The 22,632-nt window shown below is 35.2% G+C and overlaps 1 protein-coding gene across 1 annotated transcript; it reads right to left on the reverse strand.

Moving 5' to 3' along the window:
• Positions 1 to 1,534: 1,534 nt before the first annotated feature.
• abcg4b (ATP-binding cassette, sub-family G (WHITE), member 4b) lies at positions 1,535 to 21,949 on the reverse strand. The gene is given in 15 exon segments (NM_001111212.1): positions 1,535 to 2,537; positions 2,617 to 2,735; positions 6,204 to 6,362; positions 6,486 to 6,586; positions 6,730 to 6,898; positions 9,172 to 9,270; positions 9,640 to 9,782; positions 13,047 to 13,161; positions 13,249 to 13,372; positions 13,467 to 13,612; positions 13,705 to 13,755; positions 13,873 to 14,005; positions 15,340 to 15,457; positions 19,372 to 19,627; positions 21,924 to 21,949. Coding segments are annotated over 14 exon segments (1,935 nt in total). The 5' UTR covers positions 19,604 to 19,627; positions 21,924 to 21,949; the 3' UTR covers positions 1,535 to 2,311.
• Between the last annotated feature and the right edge of the window lie 683 nt (positions 21,950 to 22,632).

Here is a 22,632-nt window from a genome sequence, read left to right on the forward strand (position 1 = left end):
TAGTTTAATGAGATAGCGTTCAGGGAAAAACCTAAATGTGCTGACTGATAACATGTTGATTATTAATTAATAAAGTACTTAGTTCTAATCTGACCCAATATGAAAACACACTTAAAAAGATATATATATATATATATATATATATATATATATATATATATATATATATATATATATATATATATATATATATATATATATATATATATATATATACAGTATGCACATATATATTCATTGCATCTGTTCATAAATATGCCACATATAGGCAAAACTGATGTGCATATATGTGCATATACAGGCCATAGGTCTCCTGTGTTGCGTTTTTATATCCACGTTTAAGCCCTATATGTACATACAAGATATGTCTCCTATATAGCTCATATCTCACTTTGGCAACTGTCATACATGATGCCTATCTCATATTTTCTATTATCAAGGCAATAACTTATAACTAAAAAAGCCAAAAAAAACTGAAGTATGTGCAAATAATTGAAATTGGTATCACATGTAATTGGCATGTTATGGAATTTAACTATGGCAAATAAATGATAGGTAATGGAAAGCTATGTTTTCCTGAAACATTCAATGACAATTCTTTCTTTTATGAAGATGGTGGAAAAGAAGGAAATGTATAACAAAATGGTTTGTTGTTTTTTTCTATTCAGTTTTGTCTTATTTTTGTTCTCGTATATTTTGTTCTTGTACTATTTGATTGAATAAATAAAATGAGTAAATAAAATGAATAAATAAATTGAGTAAATAAAAAATGCAAATGTATTGAAAATGTTGTCTAGCAGTTATGGATTTTAATAATTTTAATAATATACTGGTAAACATATAGGTGAACATATATGTGCACACATATATACATGCATATGAACCTATATAGATACACATATGCATGTATGAATGATATTTGTACACATAATATAGCAAAACAGCCTATTTCTGTTTAACGAAGAGAAGAGTTTTTTTAACATTTCTAAACATGATAGTTTTTTAATAACTAATTTCTAATAACTGATTAATTTTATCTTTGACATGATTACAGTACAGCATATTTTACTAGATATTTTTCAAGACACTTCTTACACCTTAAAGTGACATTTAAAGGCCTAATTAGGTTAATCAGGTTAACTAGGCAGGTTAGAATAATTAGGCAAGTTACTGTCTAACTTTGGTTTGTTCTTTAGACTATCAAAATGTATATATTGCTAAAAGGGGCTAATAATTTTGACCTTAAAATGTTTTTTAAAAGATTTAAAACTGCTTTTATTGTAGCCGAAATAAAAACAAATAAGACTCCAGAAGAAAAATATTATCAGACATACTGTCAAAATTTCCTTGCTCTGTTAAATATGATTTGGGAAATATTTTTAAAAAATAAGAAAATTAAAAAGGGGACTAATAATTCTGACTTCAACTGTATATTAAAAACCTATATCAAAACCTACAATAAAACATATGTTTATTTAGGGTTTTTTTTTCCATGTGGGAACTAAAACTCAAAAATAAGAGAAACGCTTCATGGTAGATCTCAAACATTTTATTTCCAAACACACTATACAGGTCATTTGGCAGAGTGCTGTTATGTAGTACATTTCTGATATACATATGTTTCTCTAAAAAAATTACAACTTGTTTTTTAATACATTAATTGTAGCACCAGGGTGTTACATACAATCTGTAGACAAAAATGCTAATAATTAAAAAAAGAAAACTATTATAAAATCTACTGTACAAAAAGTTTGAACAAATGGTTTAATAGAAACACAGGCACGGTGTGAACCTTTGCAGTCTTCTGGTTTGAATTAAAACCATTTTCTGACTTGTGCAATAAAATGTAAACATCCTCATCTAAGGCTAAAATATGTTCATGATGTCTGAAACTGAAAAAAACAAACATAAAATTTACTCTAATAAGTGTTCAAGTGAAAACACCAGTGTTAGTGTGAGTTAAATGAGTTGCCACAATGAACACTAAAAAGTTCAGTAAATGATCATTTGCAAATTTACATTTAGTATCAAGTTTATTTTTAATTTCATCCCTGCATAAAACAGATTTAGTTCTTTTGACACATGATGGTACTGCATCAGTAACATTAAAACACATAAAAAAATACATATTCCAATTTTTAAAGCCAATTACATCGACAACCAATTGATTAATTTCACCCAAATGAAAAACAAAAACCAGTACACCAAAATGATCAAATAAATCAAATCAATCTGACCTTCCTGAGCAGAGAATGACACCTTTGGAAATGGTTATTACTGTAGTCTGAAATCAGCCCACAAGGCTTGAACATTATCGCTCTGACTTGATTTTGTACCGAAGAACCACATATGTGGCGAGTCGTAGGATGACGAAGAAAATCCCCAGTACGATGAAGTCCATGTAGAGCTTGGCATCTTCTACATCCAACAACTGCAGAACTTCCTCAGGTCTTTGAAACTTGCAGACCCTCCCTGGACACTCGAGCTCGGTTCGGTTCATCCCATAAATGGACAAAATCACCCCCTCAAATCCGTATCTGTCATAAACACATCAATACAAACATGAAAATGATACTGCATGGTGAAAACACACAGAATAAGACACAAAGAGCTTACCTGACATAAGACACATAAGAACTCCATTGTAGGTATTCTGGAATGGTGTCGAAGTTTACAAAGAAACCAGAGAAGAGAAGGACTGGAATACCTGTAACTGGACCTACAAATGTGGCCACCTGTGAAGAAGATACAAAGTATTCAAGAAGTAGTCAATTCCAAGACCTTTCAAAATGTTATTAGAAACCAAAGCAGGGCTCCAGACCGAAAAATTACATTTAGAGGTAAAATTACTTTGTGTTCCTTTCATTATTGGTTTTGTTTGTTTAGTTCATTTTTATTTTGTGATCACTTTTTGTAGGTTTCAGATTAAATTTGAGTAGATCTAGCTTAACACACTTAGTTTCGACTAGAGCAATGATTTGTGTTTGCACAGCTTAGTAATATATAAAATAATCGTTTGAACAAACACAAAACTCAAAAAAATATACAAATCCATTGAATTAAAGTAAAAATTATGACAAATTCAGGCGTCATGGTGGCGAAGTGAGTAGCACTATTGCCTTACAGCAAGAAGGTCGCTGGTTCGAGCCTCAGCTGGGTCAGTTGGCATTTCTGTGTGGAGTTTGCATGTTCTTCCCGTGTTGGCATGGGTGTTCGGGTTTCCTCCAAAACCAAAGACATTTGCTGTAGGTGAATTGAGTAAACTAAATTGCCCGTAGTGTATGTGTGTGCTTGAGAGTGTATGAGTGTTTCCTAGTGATCCGCTGCATGAAACAGATGTTGGATAAGTTGGCAGTTTATTCCGGAATTTCGATCCCAGATAAATAAAGGTATATGTGCCATCAATTCGTCTCTTCTTGTTTTGTTTCTCTCTTTGAATTTGCAGGATTTGAACGCGGGTAACATAAGACAGCCCAGTGATGTCATTTCGAACACGTTTAATAACAACTTAACTGAACTATATTACACGGTCAAAAACTTGGTCTTGCTTCCATCTCCATGACACTTCTTTTTTCCCGGAAGTGACATTAGCGTATGCTTTATATAAAAAATTAAATTACTTTTAGTAAAATATTTTCAAGTTTGCTTTATACATTATTATTAATTTAACATAAATCAAACAATGAACTTATGGCTCTTATAAAAGGGACTAAGCCGTGAAGAAGATGAATGAATGATGACAATTTTGTAAAGTCATCATTCATTGACTCAATAGTTGTCTTATGTCCCTAGAGTGTGTATGTGAAGTTATCTACCCCAACAAATAATGTTTTATAACTCTCTGAAATATAAATAAGATTGTGCTCTTTACAAACGCCTGTGCATTAGCATAGCATCTGATTCAAAACAGGAATGACGTTATCACTGTGAAAACTTAAAATTGTGAAATGAAGTGTCCTTTGAAAAAGGCAGTCTATGGAGGTTCTGGTGTACATTTGAGCATCCTAAAAGTCCACATTTATAGTTCTGTTAGTTGATAACATTATCTTCTCACTCAGGGCTGATTATGCTAATAAGAGAATGTCAATCAATTAAAGTGTTTCTGCAGACTGTTTTTAATCAAGTTTAATTTATATATATATATATATATATATATATATATATATATATATATATATATATATATATATATATATATATATATATATATATATATATATATATATATATACATATATATTTATTGTCAACAAAATGTAATGATTAAAATTGTAATATTAGAAACTGGTTATATTCACACACTGTTGCCACACAACTGGGTTTAAACTCCTTTGGACAGTGATTTTTGCATAATAGGTCCCCTTTAATATCAACCATCATACCGTATCAAAACATGCCTAGTTTACATGTTTTAGCAAATAAAAAACAAACGTAATAATATTATACATTATACATATGTTGATAGATTTAGGTACTTTTCCAGACAGCCACATGTCAGATATTACGCCACAGAATGAGTGCTTATTATTCTGAAAATAATTATTTATCTTTGCTAAATTATTATTTTATTTCAGTTAGCTTTTCGGTGATTGTTGTTTCCTTTAAGTACATTTTTTTCAGGTAACAAAATTTTTTTTGGCAAATAGTTTTGGTGCCCTATCATACACACGGTGTAATAAAGCGAGGTGCAAGACGTACTTGGTGCATTTTTTTGCTATTTTCAGGCCAGCGCAACCCTAATTTTTACGTTTTGCACCACGTTATTTGAATAGCAAATCCCTAATACGCACAGGATGTAGAGCAAAACACAAATATCTTTACATATGAAAATAATGAAGGATTAAAATGTTACAATTGCTTTTTTATTCATGACAATTTGCATTTTTATTATAATGTTATTATTATTATTAGCAGCATTATTTATTATATGCGTATTTATATTTGTTTCATTAAAAACAAGTTTAGATTTGTCCTCCTGTCACGTTTTGGAGACGTATGCATCACTATATGGGGCATAAGAACAGGACGTGGGTTTGGATCAGGGGTCACCAATCTCGGTCCTGGAGGGCCGGTGTCCCTGCAGGATTTAACTCCAACTTGCCTCAACACATCTGCCTGGATGTTTCAAGTATACCTAGAAAGACCTTGATTAACTTGTTAAGGTGTGTTTGATTAGGGTTGGAGCTAAAATCTCCAGGACACCGGCCTTCCAGGAACAAGCTTGATGACCACTGGTTTGGATATAAGTTTTTGACCACACTTTTTTATTATTGTTCATTTATTCATTTGATGGAAATTAGAACTTAATTAAGAAATATTTTATATTTAATATTTTATATTTTTTAACAAATTAAATTAAATATTTAGGCTAATGGATATCTTCAGTGGAGTGCGTACAACACAGTTTTCACAAAAGTAAAGTAGTGAAGAAAAGAGTAAGAGTAATCTCAAGAAAATGTAAAGAGGCCGAATGGAGGAAGCTCATTCTTTATCCTCGCGCAGATGGTCTGTTTAACTGTTTTCCCGCTAGTGAAGCATTTAGTTTGTCAAGTCTGCTATGTAAATAGCAAATGCACTTAGGCGCGAAACAACTGACTCTTAAAGCGAATGGGAGATGAGACTCTGATTGATTTATTGCACATTATGCTCAAAACAAACCCATAACTCATTAGGAGATTAATCACAACCCTGTTAGACCATGTGCCATGGCGCAAATAATATTTTTTCATCCTTAAAATATCAAAAGTGTATTCGAACACACTCTTAATGCATTAGATTTTGGGCCTAGATAGTTAAAAACTATTTCTGAATAATGGGGACTTGTGGGACCAAAGCACTGGCGTAAGTAAAAACATGTAAAGAAAATACAGTGTAACCTTTCAAAATATGCTTAATATAATAGCATTTTTGAAAATACAATCTTTGTCCTGTATTTGCATTATTTACTCAAAAAGTTAAGATCAGGATAACGTCTTTGTTAATTATTTAAACTTGGATGTATTTTATAACCCCCTTTATATTATCGTGGTCTGTTTGGTTCTACTGAAACCAAATGATGTCATGTAAAACGTACGCAGAAAAAAAACATATAAATTTGGTCTTAACATGACAAAAATGCAAATGGACACTAGATTTTAAATGGTTGTAAATGTTTTTGTGTAGCCTGGAGCCCTGGGGGCCAAAGAGTGACACAGTAGCTGTACCTGAAGAGATGTGGAGGCAGCACCGACTAGGAGCCCTAGAGACTGGGCTACTAAAGCTGTACAGATCGACAAAGCCAAAAACAACAAGTAGCGGCTTGCCTCTGGAGGCTGTTCAGTCATCCAGTACACAATACTGCAATACATAATGGGACAGAGGACCTGTGGAAGAGCCATTGTTATAAAGGGCCCTGATTAACATTGCATTAAACATTCGCTACAGTATGCTCAGCTCATATCAAGCATAAAATGGTGTCGATATGGCTCAGACAGGCATTCGCTCACCTGGAAGGGAATGTCAGCCATTGTCTTTGCTAGATAGTAAGCCTTTAGGCTGTACCAGTAGTTCAGGTGTTCCCTTAGAAACACAGCCATCTCTAGGGGAACTGAAAGCAGGACAGAAAATTACAGCAAAAACCATTTTCACTTCCCCTGAGTGAATGTTGGACGTGATGTTAGACCCAAAATTGAAATGCTGCAATGGGTTGGTAGTGAAATGTGCCTGTGATGTGTTTCTTCACCAACTTACAAGTAAGAACTGTAGGCATCAGTGCTCCAAACATGAGAAAGAGCATTGAGAAGAAGAGGAAGCCAGTGTTGTTGAAGACTTTGCTGGCATCATTGCCAATATTGAGGTATAGAAGGCCTATCAGCACTCCAATGGAGATATGCGACATTAGCCGCAGATGTGTCAAAACCTATATGACAAAAATAAAAATAAAAACATGTTCAGTTGGCATTATTGCAAACAGTAAAAATGAAGTAGCTATACATATATACAGTTGAAGTCAGAATTATTAGCCCCCTGCTTATTTTTTTCCCCAATTTGTTTAATGGAGAGAAGATGTTTTCAACACATTTCTAAACATAATAGTTTTAATAACTAATTTCTAATAACTGATTTATTTTATCTTTGCCATGATGACAGTAAATATTTTATTTGATATTTTTCATAGAAAAATACAAAACAACCAGTTTCCACGTGCTAATACAAATTATTATTCATGTTACAGTTTTCAGTAATGTGTGACCTAAATACATCTGTTAACATTTAAAAATTTGTTTCTGTTTTGATGAAATTTTAAAGACCTACTTAAATTGAGAAAACTCAATTACTGGTTATTTGCTGAATTATAAGGCACATATACAGTTAAAGTCAGAATTATTAGCTCTTCTTTTAATTTTTTTTCTTTTTATTAAATATTTCTTAAATGATGTTTAACAGAGCAAGGACATTTTCACAGTATGTCTGATAATATTTTTTCTTCTGGAGAATGTCTTATTTGTTTTATTTCGGCTAGAATAAAAGCAGTTTTTAATTTTTTAAAAACCAATTTAGGGACAAAATGATTAGCCCCTTTAAGCTATATTTTATTGATAGTCTACAGAACAAACCATCATTATGCTATAAATTGCCTAATGACCCTAACCTGCCTAGTTAACCTAATTAACCTAATTAAGCCTTTAAATGGCATTTTAAGCTGTATGAATGTGTCTTGAAAAATATCTTGTCAAATATTATTTACTGTCATCATGTCAAAGATAAAATTAATCTGTTATTAGAAATGAGTTATTAAAACTATTATCTAGTTTTTAATTATTATAGTAATTAACAACTAAAATCTTTTAGTAGTTATTCAGCAACCTTTGGTTCTTCGTCATTGTAAATGAATTGTAAGCGACTTCAGTCCAACATCTCCATTAGCAGGATGGTAAAAATTTCAGCAAATTTCAGCAAGACAAACATCCAAAACACAGTTAACTAAACTTTCAGATGCTTTTAGAGACAGAAAATCAAGGTGTAGAATGGCCCAACCAATCCCCTGAAGTGAAACCAATATAAAATACAAATTAAAGATCAGATTTGTATTCATATTATTATGGGTTTATGATTGGTTTGTTCTGTTTCTTGGCTTTTGCTTTCTTTTCTTAATAGGTGAATCATTACGAGCAGGTGTGGCTAATCTTATGGCCTATTTAAGCAACTGCAAATATGCATAAGAGAAACTGCTTTGGAGGACCTTTTTCATTTGACTTCCTTTGACTTACACACCGCTTATATTATTTTTGTTTATTTAGCAATTTGCTCTTATGTTACCTGTTGTTGTTTTAAACGTTATGTAATGTTTTCTTTGACATTTAATTCACATATTTACTGTGATACCCTTGTGATATCACTTTTATTTTTTATTATTATTATTTTTGTTCATTTATTTATTCATTTTCTTTTTGGCTTAGTCCCTTCATTATTCTGAGGTCACCAGAGCAAAATATACAGCCAACTTATCCAGCCCATGGTTTATGCAGCAGATGCCCTTGTAGCTGCAACCCATCTCTGGGAAACATCTATACACACTCATTCACCTCGGACAATTTAGCCTACCTAATTCACCTGTACCGCATGCCTTTGGACTGTGGGGGAAACCGGAGCACCCGGAGGAAAACCCACGCAAATGCGGGGAGAACATGCAAACTCCACACAGAAATGTCAACTGACCCAACCGAGGCTCGAACCAGCAACCTTCTTGCTGTGAGGCGACAGCACTACCTACTGCGCTACCGCGTTGCCTTATTATTTTTGTAAATAATAAAATAATGATAATATAGTTTTATACAATATTTAACAATTAAAAATTTAAAACATTATAAGAATAATACTTAATATTACTTTTTGATGTTATTTATACTCAACATGTATATACCTTGAAATTTAATGTTCACATATTTAAATACATTTCATCTATTACCATTTTACATAGTTCAATTCTACAGACCTCTAAGCACTTTCTTACTAATTTAATACCTAGTTTGTAAAAATGGTTTGGTTACTAGTAAAAAATGTATATTACATTAAACAAAAATAGAAACAAATAAATGAATGTTTTTTTTGGTATGTCGATTTGTAAGGCAGCATTATGTCTTCCTGTCCATAAAGCTTAAGCTAATGTATAAGACTGAGACAACACTGTACCTGGTCTCTGCATATTGTAATGAATGTTCTTTTGAAAAGAATGCAGAACTGAGTCAGAGAGCTTGTCGCAAACGTATGACTCTCAACATGCCCCGGGTCCTGTAAAAGCAAATGGAGAAAAGCAAAATTAGTAACTGAAAAATAGATAAATATAAAAGGTTATCCTAAAGCATGGATCGTCTGCAATAGACAGCTTTTACTATTTAAAGCAGGTGTCAGTGACAGTTCATGTACTCTTCTGCCAAGAACAGGCTTTCAATTATCTAATACGTAATCGTATCTTTGGGAGACAGCTCTCATCAAAACATGAATTAAAAAAACTGTTATATAGTTGAAACCCATATAGGGGCTTATGAAAGAAGCTTTAGAACACAGTAGGCGAGTTTGTGTAGCAAACATCCTGACCACAGTTTCTGCACGTAAGCATAACATGCTATCTTGGCTAATACTGAGAATAGCATCACTCACTTTGACACATTTTGCAGCGCATGAGGTTACGGTGGTTTTGTCGATACAGTTGCACTTTTCCTCCAGAGCACACATGCCACCCTGAACAGCCTCAAACAAGACTGGGTTTAAGTCTCCGTACTCTCCTGAGGCTACTTCAATGACTGGACACAAAACAGAAGAGATTGCATGATGCTTATGGCATGTATACAATAGAAACATGCATGTATATCTAATTAGCCAATCACATGACAGCTACTCTGTGTATTTAGCCATGTAGGTGGTCAAGATAATCTGCAGAATTTCAAACTGAGCAACAGAATGAGGAAGAAAGCTGGTTTAAGAATGTTGCATGGTTGTCGTTGTCAATATGAGTAGGCCGTGCATTTCAGAAACTGCTGATGTACTGGGATTTTCACACAAGCAGCTCTAGGGTTAACAGATAATAGTGAGAAAAGAGTAAATAATCAATGAGAGCTCTTTGTTGATGTGACTAGTCAGAGGAGAAAGAATAGACTCATGCTGATAGAAAGGCAGCAGTAACTCAAATAACCACCAGTTACAACCTGAACAACTCTAAACACACAACACATCCATTATGAAATTTATGCTAAAAAGTTTGGAACTAAGATTTTAATTTGGAATAAACAACACAAAAGCATTGATCCATCCTGTCTTGTTTAAACAGTCCAGGCATGCTCATGCAGGGTGAAAAATGTTTGCCCCTAGAGCATACTGTGAGTGCACAGTGTCAGTGTCACATGAGAGACATGTTTTACTATGCTGTCAGTCCACTTTATTCCTCTAAACATTTTATTGTGTGTTTGCCTTCAAGAACAGTATGGAGAAAGACCAGAAATTTAACAGGAAGCAGGGAACAGTATACAGAGAACAGAATGGCCAACACAAGAAGGCTACTAGTAATAGCTTTCAAACTTTAGTGATTCTCTTGGTGTATACATCATGTTTTTGGTAGTGGTCACAAGTACTGTGACGATAAATCGACTTATCAGACAACACATGGTCATGACCTCAATCATTCTTGGTGAGGTCTAGCATCAATTCTAGCATCATTTTAGCTGATTGCACTGATTTGTCTCTATTTCTATTAAAGGTGTCAGTGTAATTTTGGTTGAAAAAAAACAATAATATCTACTATAAAGGACTTTAGTATATTTTCATGTGGGTGTCTGACAACTAAAAATAGATCTGGCAGCAGATATCAAAGCCTCTATTACATTTTATCTTGCTTTTTTAATTAACTTTTATGAATATTTATCTAGGATAGATATTTTTAAATTCTGATTGCAATGCCTAATAAAATAAATATAATTCAATTAGATTTTCTTAAAAAACGAAATATTATGTTGGTGCAATAGCCTAGTGGTTATGTGTGCTGACATATGGTGCAATAGCACATCAGTGTGTTGTGAGTTCAAATCCCGGCTTGACAACATTTCCCTACCCCCTCTCTCTCTCTCCCACTTTGCTTCCTGTCTCATAACGGTCCTATCTAATAAAGGTCAAAAATAAATCTTTAAAAATATATATATATAAAATATTATGTCTTCTTTGGAAGAGTGAACTTGCAATGAGATGTCACGGTTGCAGGTTTGTGCGCTTCTCCGGAGTGTATGTTTGATCACGTGGGTTTGTTTTGTTTTGGTTGTCCATGTGGATTTGTTATGCTAACGTGTTATGACGTCACTCAGTTGGTCTGATTAGTTCGCCAGCTGAGGCTCATCGTGGTGCCTTTATCTGTGCAACGCTTTTGTGTGTCTGTGTCAGTTCGTTACTATCACTTATGTTTGTGCTGTCTGTGCTCAGGCCCTGAGGAGTTTGTCTGGATCTGGTTTCCTCGTTCTGTTCCTGTCCTGTGTTCTGCGTTCATCTAGCCTGGCACTATTTGTTTTATTGTCAGATTCTAGTAAACATTGTCACTTGCATTTGGATCCTCTCTGACTCTCATTCGAAATGTTACATAAGATGCTACTATATTGTCATTCTGGGATTACATAATGAGTGGGATAAAATGTTCTTAAAATAACAATAATATTGTTTATCGCAATAGATTTTAGTGCACAATATTGTACAACAAAAAATAGATATGGGGCGAAGCAGTGGCGCAGTATGCTGTCGCCTCACAGCAAGAAGGTTGCTGGGTCGCTGGTTCGTGCCTCGGCTCAGTTGGCGTTTCTGTATGGAGTTTGCATCTTCTCCCAGCGTTCACGTGGGTTTCCGCCGGGTGCTCCGGTTTCCCGCACAATCCAAAGACATGCGGTACAGGTGAATTGGATAGGCTAAATTGTCCGTGGTGTATGAGTGTGTGTGTGTGAATGTGTGTGTGGATGTTTCCCAGAGATGGGTTGCGGCTGGAAGGGCATTTGCTGCGTAAAAACTTGCTGGATAAGTTGGCGGTTCATTCCGCTGTGGCAACCCCGGATTAATAAAGGGACTAAGCCGACAAGAAAATGAATGAATGAAAAAATAGATATTGTGACAGGCCAAATTGTCACATCCACCAAGGTGGAACTAAGAAGTACCAGGTACTTGGTAAGGAACACAGCAGAAGAGCCCCCAAAAGTTAACCATCCTGAACTAAATTGCGCCATAACATGCAGTGGAAAAGCACTCTCAGCCCAGACCCAACCTGAGTATTATCAATGACCATGTCTTTTTTTATGACCACTGTGTACATCTTGTGATGGCTACTTTTGGCAGGATAATGTGCCATCTTATAAAGCTCATATAATATCTAACTGGTTTCTTAAAAATGACAATAGTAATTACCCACATTTATAAAGTGCTTTTCTGTGTACTTAAAGTGTATTATTTTAGGGAAATTTATTTAGTTTTTCTTCACCACCAGTCTGCAGCATCCACCTGGATAACGTGACGGCAGCCATATTCCACCAAACCTCAGACCAGCTTGATGTATACCAGCATGAGGCCAGAGGGCAAATTTGGCCAGGATACCAGGAACACACCCCAACTTTTTTTGAACGATATCCTGAGATTTTTAACGACCGCAGAAAGTCAAAACCTTGGTTTAATTTTTATTTCTGAAAGACGGTGCTCACTGACAGTATAGTGTCCCCTTCACTATACTGGGGCGTTGAGACCCATACATAGCGCAGGTTAACCTCTGCTGGCCTCACTGACAGACTTGGGCAACACTGGAGACTTGCAGAGAGCTAGCTGCTGGCTATAATCTGAGCAATAAGAAATACCAATAGAGCATCTTTGTTACAGACGATTTTATGGATTTGTATTGGTCTTAAGCAACTGCATGATGCCATCACATCAATATTGACCAAAATACCTGAGAAATCAATTCAATGAAAAATTAAAGCAGTTCTTAAGGCAAAACAGAGTATCAATTAGGTGTACCTAATAAAGTGGCCACTTTATTTGAATGACTAACTTACTGAAATCTGCGGGATTGTGGTATGTGGGGCAGTGAAGACCCAGTCCTCTCAAGTAAGGAATCAGGTATGGGACACTTCCTTTGTATATACATTGGCCTTGGCTTAAAATATAGAGCTGTAAAGCAAACCAAGAAACAAAAAAGATGATCCAAAAAGCTTTCAGCTTCTGAAAATGAAGACTTGCACATGCCTTTTTATTTACCTTATCAAACATCTCAAAGAGTTTGGCACTGGGCTGGTGAATGGTGCAAATGATGGTCCGGCCTCCTTGTGCCAAAGACTTCATCAATGACACTACCTGGAAACAGGAGGCACTATCCAAACCACTGAAATACAAAACGAACAATTCCTGCAGTACAGCTTTTAATGTCACAAGCATCTAAATAATGCTGTTTTATGCATGTCTGAGTGTATCATTACCTAGTGGGTTCATCAAAGAACATGACTGGAGGGTTGTTTACTAGCTCAAGGGCAATAGCCAGTCTCTTACACTGACCACCAGACAGAGACACGGTACGAGTGTGGACACATTCATGAAGTCCCAGTGCTGTCAGGATTTCTTTTATCTACAGGTCAGCATAAACACAAAGGAAGGAGCTGAATTTTAAAGGCAAGCAAGCATACCGGTGCAGCTTCCAAGGAGATAAGCTTCACCTACCAGCTCTTTTTTCACCTCTGAGCTTTCATTCAGCTTCAGGTTGGCTGATACCTTACAAACAGTGGAGAAATCAGTCATTTTCTTTTGCATGTGACTGTATTATAAGCATTAGCATCAAATCAGCACTAGGGGGCATCCTTTACCACATTATTCACCCTGGAGACTCACCATCATTGCTTCTTGAACTGACAAGTGAGGCAGCAATTTGTCTTCTTGCATAATGTAACAGGACATTTTACGAAAGGTTCGGGGGTCTCGGAGCTTTCCATTTACTAGGATCTGTCCAGTCATCCCTGTTTCCCTATAAAGCACATAACAAGATTTTTAAATGTTCAAGATTTGAATCAAGATAGATTTAATTTAGTTTATATTTAATATTAAATATTATTGAGAAAACTATTTTAAAATTTATTTTAGATTACATTTGTGATTAAAATTTGAACTGAATTTAATTTATCCTTTTTTAGTGTAATTATTTTAATGCATTACTATATTCTACTATATCTATTTTTCCTATACTATATCTATTTTTACGATTTAATTTTTTTGTTAAATGTAGAAAGTGATAATTTATTTAAATTTTCTTTATATTAAATTTGATCAAAGAACAATTTATTTTTCAATTTAATCTAAATTTGCAATTGCTGCACGGTGGCACAGTTGGTAGCATGTTCGCCTCACAGCAAGACAGTCGCTAACTCAAGCCTCGGTTGGGTCCGTTGGCGTTTCTGTGTGGAGTTTGCATGTTCTCCCTGTGTTCGCGTGGGTTTCCTCTGGGTGCTCCAGTTTCCCCCACAAGTCCAAAGACATGCGGTACAGGTAAATTGGGTAGGCTATATTGTCTGTTGTGTATGTGTGTAAATGAATGTGTATTGATGCAGTTGAAAGGGCATCCGCTGCGTAAAAAATATGCTGGATAAGTTGGCGGTTCATTCCGCTGTGGCAACCCCAGATTAATAAAGGGACTAAGCCAAAAAGATAATGAATGAATGAATAATTTATCATTTATTTATGTTTACATGTGTTTATTTTATTGTAATGCTAATTCATTTAATAACTGGTAATTAAATTTAAGGCAAGGCAAGTTTAATTATATAGCACATTTCATACACTGTGGCAATTCAAAGTGCTTTACATAAACAGGAATGACAGAGACAAGTTTAAATAAAATGAAATCAATAAATATAAAAACAGATGAAAACAGCATAAAGACAGTTTTTTCATATCCCAAAACGCCGGTGTATCATATTTTCTCATTTTACTCTGGGACTTCCCCATTCTGGTGATCACCCCCTCTCTGTGGACATTTTGGGTACCTAATTATCTATTGGATGTCTCCAACAGATTCGATTTTTCACCTACAATCAAAAAGTTAAGCTTTACAGCTCTAATTACGTGCTCCCCAATTTCAACTTCCCTCTGAAAGTAAATTGCACAGCCCATGATTTCTACCCCCTCCCGGAAGTAAATAGATTAAGCTAGCCAATTGTAATAAAAGATATTGATCAGACGCCAGGGACTTTTTTTAGTATTAGTATAGTAGAATTTTTCATTTCGCCCCTGATAAATAAAGGGACTAACTCAAAGGAAAATTAATGAATCTATAAATATTATTACTGTTATTATTACCCTCACCTGTACCCTGCCAGGATGTTCATCAGTGTAGACTTTCCAGCCCCAGAAGGACCCATAATGCCAATGAGTTCCCGACTGCTGAACTTCCCAGATAGACACTTAAGCAAAGCCTTGTAACCTGCAAAGACAAAAAAAAAGCATGCTTGGCCTCATATGGTTCTCCTTTGAAACAAATGGTCCACTGGTAGTTAATCTCTTCAAATAAGCAGTATGCATTAATCCCTGAACCTCATGACTGTACTAAATACTTTCTCAAAAGCTAAGAAATGTGAGAAAGCAAGTGATAAAGGTGATGAGAGAATTAGGCTCCAAAACCTTTAAGTACAGTGGCTAATTAAACCTCTCTGGACAAGTCTGCTCAATGACCTTTCTGCGAGTCCACCAAGATATCAGAAAGACAGAAAAAAACTATGTCATTCTGCTATAGTTAAAATCTATATAAAAAAGCACACACTCCCAGGACTGTCAAAGCGCGACTTACTGTATTTCAAAGTAAGTGCCCTAATTAGAAACCTTTCAGCCCAAAAGCTGTTCTCACAGTCAAATCTCAAGAAAACCATGTTCTTTATCCAGTGAATTATTCTCATACATGCAGAAATTATATAATTTTATCATTGGTGGCACAATGAAACATGTTCAAATTACAATTATTTCCTTCATTATTACATTAGGTGTTGATATTGTTTTAACAATGTATAAGCTGACATTATTGCATACGTCACTATTCATATAGAGTGAACTGAACAATACTTCCGAAAGCACAAACGTATTATTAAGCGAGCTACATTTAATACACAATACTGTGTAATGTGTAAAATGTCTTTTTTTCTGTTTTGCCAAAGAAAATAGTCAAACAAAAAAACTGTTGCAAAACATTGTAGTGTTTCCTTTCAGAATGAATCTGTTTGAATGAAACTACTGAATTAATCATTTGAGTCAATGATGAGTCATATAGCTACAGTGTAGATCAAAATTAGACAACAACCTACAATTTCCTATATTAATATTCCTTTATTGTATTATATTATATTATATTATATTATATTATATTATATTATATTATATTATATTATATTATATTATATTATATTATATTATATTATACACCATAAAATGTGTGCAATACACTTTAAGGCTATGACTCAGAAGTGACGTCATTTGAGAGGAGAAGCAGACAGTGATCAAGGAAGCCTTCTATTATTGAACTGTATGCTTTTTACAACAAGCTTAAGTCCCTGTCACATTTTTTATTAGTGAAAATGTACGTTTTTGGAAGAATGTTTCATATGTTCTGAAGTCCATAAGAAACCTTAATATTATATTTGAAAAAGATATTGATCTAAATGAGTTTGAGATACCTCAGTTATTAGTGTTAGTCTGGCACCTGGTGGTAATTTCCTTAAAGGGTTAGTTCATACAAAAATGAAAATTTTGTTATTCTCACCCTCATGTCATTCCAATCCACTGATACATTTGTTCATCTCCACAACACAAATTGAAATATTTTAGATGAAATACTAGAGCTCTCTTGTCATCCATAATTATGGTCCCATGACATCCAGAGTCCAGAAAATGAACCACTAACTCCAGTGGTTCAACTAAAATTTTGTGCGTACCCAAAAATAAATGGTAAATACACAAATATGTTTGCCTATATCTTCTCCCCATGTCAGGTCATCAGTGTTTGCATGTTTACGACAGGCAATTTGGTGTATTGCCATAAGAGTCAGCAGTATAACACATAAGCATTGTATTGCCTGTAGTAAATGGCGAAAAAAGTTGTTTTTACCGATTTTTTGGTGCACAAAAGTGTTTTTTGATTTTCATATGATAGAACTTGAGCCACTGAAGTCACTTGGAACGATTGAACAAATTTTGGGAGCTTTTCTGGTCCTGGCTTGTGATTTGACGATGAACAAAGGTCTCAGGGGATGAAAATGCTGTGGCTCAGTGGTTAGCACTGGCGCCTTACAGCAAGAAGGTCGCTGGGTCAATATCCGGCTGGGTCAGTTGCCATTTCTGTGTGGAACTTGTTTTCCTTATGTTTTCCTTATGTTTACCTGGGTTTCCTCCGGGTGCTCCAGTTTCCCCTACAGTCCAAAGAGATGCGGTGTAGGTGAATTAAATAAGCTAAATTGGTCACTCATAGTGTATGAGTGTGAATGTGAGAGTGCATTGGGTTTCATATGATTAAAGTTGAGCCACTGAAGTCACATGGAACATTTGAACTAATTTTGGGTGCTTTTCTGGTCCTGGCTTGTGTTTTGAAGATGAACAAAGGTCTCAGGCGATGAAATTACACGAGAGAGAGAGAATTGTTGGCTGAAGTAACCCTTTAAGCACACTGACATGTAGCACAGTACATTTGAGTAAACGAAGTAATTTGAGCACAGTAAAACCCAAGTAATGAAGAGAACTCAAACCAATTGAGTAAGGTAAAAACCCAATAAGTTAAGGCAACTCAAACCATTTGAGGAAACTGATTCCAACAAACCATTTGAGCTAGAAAAAAAGTAATCTGTGAACTTACTCCATCTAAGTTTAAGTAAGGAAAACTCTTAAAAACTCTTTTCAAATGAGTAGAATTAACTTTTAGTCAGTTTTGGGTTAACTACACTAATTTCATTTGATAAAGTTGACTGTTGGGTTTTACAGTGTATATAATAATAATAATAATAATAATAATAATAATAATAATTATTATTATTATTATTATTATTATTATTATAAAATATATAAGAATAAATACCAAGGCATAAGCAGCTCAGAAGCTCAAAAAGACAAAAAGGCAGCTCAGCCACAACTGAAATTTCTGTGATCACACCCTTCACTTGCTCCAAACCTTTTTGACTTCCTTTCTTCTGTTAAACACACAAAAAAATATTTTGAATAATTTTGGAAACCTGTAACTATTAACTTTCATATTATTTGTTTTTACTATGAATATCAGTGTTTACTGGTTTTCAGCCTTCTTCAAAATATCTTCCTTTGTGTTCAACAGAAGAAAGGAACTCATAAAGGCATGGAACTACTAAGTAAAATAAGTAAAGTGAGGAAATTATTATTTTTGGGCAAACTATCCCTTTAAAATGATGTCAGGAGCCAATTTCTAATGGAAATGTTGGTCTCTTTACTGATGTCAGATGTAGCCGTAGAGAGTAATAAACTAACTGCTATCTTTGTCCCATGCAGACTAGAAAGTGCATGTGTCAGCTTCATCAGATAAAACAGTAATCGGTAGGAGACACCAGCATTCATGACGTGACCTGCAAATCAATAGATCTGAGTGTCTGACAGGAAAAGGTTTCCATTACTTTTGTTTCATTGTCCTAATGCGATTTTAATCTCCCCTGAATGCTAAACTTCTCAAATGCAAATATCGTAAACAAAATCTGATAATTTAAGCATGCATATAGCTGAATCATTTTAATGTACCACTGAAATTTTCAACCAGGAGAATGGTTTATCAAGACAAAGGGTAATCAGCATTTAGGCTCAGTTTTATTCTCCAGATGGTATTTCTCTGTTAATCTGAGCTGCTGTATATATTTTTGAGTTCATTTTTTGATTTCTATAAATAACTTTAGATTTTTTTTGTCATTTAAAAACACTAAAAATATTTTGTCAAGCCAGAAACTATTCATACCCCTGGCAAATTCTGACGTACAGTTTTTGTTTAAATGTAAATAAAAGCTGAGCCATATATTATTTTCACAATGATGCCTCTTGTACATCGTCTTATAATCTTTTGAGAAAAGACTGAGTCATATCTAGTCAAAAAATACTTGCTGGTTGAATAAAAGTAACTTTAAGTCAGAATTTGCCATGGTTGTGAATAATTTGGGGCTTGAATGTATATAGTGGTGATAGAAGACAGACGGTGATTGCGTTTTACAATGATCCTCAAGGTCTGTTCACACAAATGAGGCTCAAAACTACAAGTCACGAACAATTTATTATGACCAATATCAATCGATGGACAGAATATATATGGTTACATTGATTAGAATGTGTAAAGTGACCACCACTGACCTTGTTTCTTCCACCAGGGTCCTTCCCTGATGGTGTAGCAGAGCTCTTTGAACTCCAGCTCCACAGTGGTGCGTTTGGGCAGGTGAGAGAAGCGCTGCGCCTCTGTGATGTGGTTCTCCACCTTCTTTAGATGGGTCAGCAGTGGAGCTTCCTGCGGCTGGGATCCTCCATTACACAGGCTTTCCTCCATACCGATACTAACTGACCCAGGATCAGACGTCTTCTCTGCCATCCCAAAAAAGCCTAAAGCCTAAAACTATTAAATAAATAGGCGCTTTGACCTTGGACGGGTTGCACAGGACATTTATTTGCAACTGTATCAGAAGTAATGTAAAGTACACTCTGATCCACTTTTACTTTTAATTTTATTGTGGCTAATAGTCAATAAAGTGCACTCACTGGCCACTTTATTAGGGACACCTGTCCAACTGCTAGTTAAGGCAAATTTCTAATCAGCGAATCACATGGTAGCAACTCAATGCATTTAGGTATGTAGACATGGTCAAGACGATCTGCTGCAGTTCAAATCGAGCATCAGAAGGGGCAAGAAAGGTGACTTAAATGATTTTCAACGTGCCTTGGTTGTTGGTGCACAGGCTATTCTGAGTATTTCAGAAACTGCTGATTTTCTGGGATTTTCACACACAACCACTCTAAGGTTTACAGAGAATAGTCCGAAAAAGTGAAAATATACAGTGAGCGACAGGTCTGTGGGTGCAAATGCTGTGTTGATGGCAAAGGTCAAAGGAGAATGGCTAAACTGTTCTGAGTCATCTCAACTTCTGCTGCGACATTCGAGTGGTAGGGTCAGAATTTAAGTTCAACAGCATGGAAGCATGGATCCATTCTGCCTTGTATCAACGGTTCAGGCTGATGGTACCATCTTCTGATGGCTACTTCCAGCACTACCAATTCACTGTACTTAAATGGCCTCCACAGTCACTAGAGAACAATGCTATAAAGCCCCTATGGGATGTGGTGGAACAGGAAATTTGTATCATGGATGTGCAGCCAACAAATCTGCAGCAACTGCATGATGCTATCACGTCAATATGGACCAAAATCTCTGAGGAATATTTCCAGTACCTTGTTGAATCTATGCCATGAAGGATTAGGGCAGTTCTGAAGGCCAAAGGCAGTCCAGCTCGGTAATATTAAGGTGTACCGCTGAGTGTACAGTATATGAGTCAAAAAAAAAATCTCCAATGGGAGCGCCTTCCTGTACTTTCCTCTTGAAATGCAAACCCCTTTAGACTGCCTGCTCATTCAGGAGAGGCCCCTACTCTGTCATATTGATCTGGCTGAGATTTTGGAGCTTATGTAAAAGGCTGGGATTTGGTTTCCTCCGAGAGACCGCATTGTGCTGACACATTGAATTGACTTTCTAGGTGCAAGTCCCAGGAGTTCAGAACCAAAAGGAAGAGCGAAATCAGAGAATGTGAATAGCCAGGTCAGAGAGAGAGACATCCCTGGCTCAGTCCACAGAGAGCACTACAGGCAGGAGTGGTTCACATAAGACTAACTGTGCTGAGTGGAAAAGGCCTGTATAATGAAAATCCTGCTGGATCCCATTTTAATCAGTGAAACAATCAGAACTTTCAGAAACATGGTAAAACATTCTGAGTTGTTTCAAACTAAATTTAATTGCAATATGGGTAAACACAAGTGTTGTATTATTAAAAATGAATTGAAAATAATTTCATGTTTCAACCCAGTGGTTGTGTTTGTCCATATTGGATCCAAATCTTAAAGCGACCAAGGCCTTTTTTTTTTATTTGTAGCACAAATCATCGACCATTTAGTCTGTTTCTGTGCATTTTAATGTATGAGTTATTGTTACATAACATGCACCTCCATAAAATCTAGAGCCACTGTCAGGAACTTACAGCCTACTCATATAAAGTATTATTTAGTGTGTATTTTTGTGAATATTTCTTACTTGACTACACTTCAAACGATACATTTCATCAAATAAAGAGGCCCTATATATAAATATAAGATCTGCAAACACTATGGCTCCAAATTTATCAGAAAGAAACAATGCTTTTACACATAAATGTTGATATATTTATTTTAAAACGATGCCTGTAAATCAAAAATTAAAAGTCTTTTTTAAAAAGGTGAAATTATAATTATGTTATAAGGCCCAAATGTAATTAATATTAAAATATGCCACCCTTTAAAAGGGTTACAAATATTTGTACTGAAAAAAGTTTAACAAGCCAGCATTGAGAATCAAGAGATTTGGTTTTGTGGTCTTTATGCTGTGTATGTAGGCTAATCCACAAGGATTAGTAGTTTTATCTCTCCTAATACTATGCACATATACTACAGTAGGCTACATAATCAGATAAGGTATGATGTACAGATGTGATGCTTTAATTAAATAAAGAATTAATAGCAAATAAAAATAAAACATCTCTGAGGGTTATCAAATTCTAATTCCGATATAATAGAACAAAAAGCCAGTCTCAAATTATAAAATCAGTATTGCTTCTGAATATGAACAACAAAGAGCTATTTGTAAAATATGTGGGGGAAAAATCACTTACCCAGGCACACACTCGACGGGAAATATATTGAGAGTTGAAATGTGCGTCACTTTTCTCCTTTTACAATAGATATCAAATACGTCCTGCGTCAGTTGTAATCCTGTACAGAACTGAATGAAAGCTCCAGTCCTGAAAGAGAGTTTGGTGGCGAGGTGTGACGCAAAACCTGGGATGGACAGAAAAGCCGTCAGACCATTCAGTGATGCTGCAAAAAAAAAAAAAAAAAAAAAACCTGCACGTAGTGGTGCACTAGCTGCAAGCTTGAAGCGTGCACTCTCTGACCTTTAAAGAAATTACCCTATTTATGTGTTTATTTTCATTAATTTATTTTCATCCCGCTTAATCCCTTATTTATCAGGGGTTCCCACAGCGGAATGAACCGTCTTGGCATAACGCAGAGGATGCCCTTCCATACACAACCCAGTACTGAAATTATTTATTCATTGATATTTTCTTGTTTAAGGTTATTTAGTCTTTGGTTTATACTTAACTTGCATCTCATACAATTTTCTATTATATAGATACTCAGCTGCGTGTCGCACAAATATGAAAAATGCATGTTTGTTGATTCTAGGTGAGATTATAGCGCTCAGTGGGCAGCACGGTGTGTAATTTCCTGTGAAGATGAGTGGACGCGATGACAACAAGCCACAACTAGTTTCCAGAAAAAGACAACGCTAATAAAGGTAGTTCCTCCTTAAGAAGACAT

This window comes from Danio rerio, chromosome 15 (genome assembly GCF_049306965.1).
Source record: "Danio rerio strain Tuebingen ecotype United States chromosome 15, GRCz12tu, whole genome shotgun sequence".
Lineage (NCBI taxonomy): Eukaryota > Metazoa > Chordata > Actinopteri > Cypriniformes > Danionidae > Danio > Danio rerio.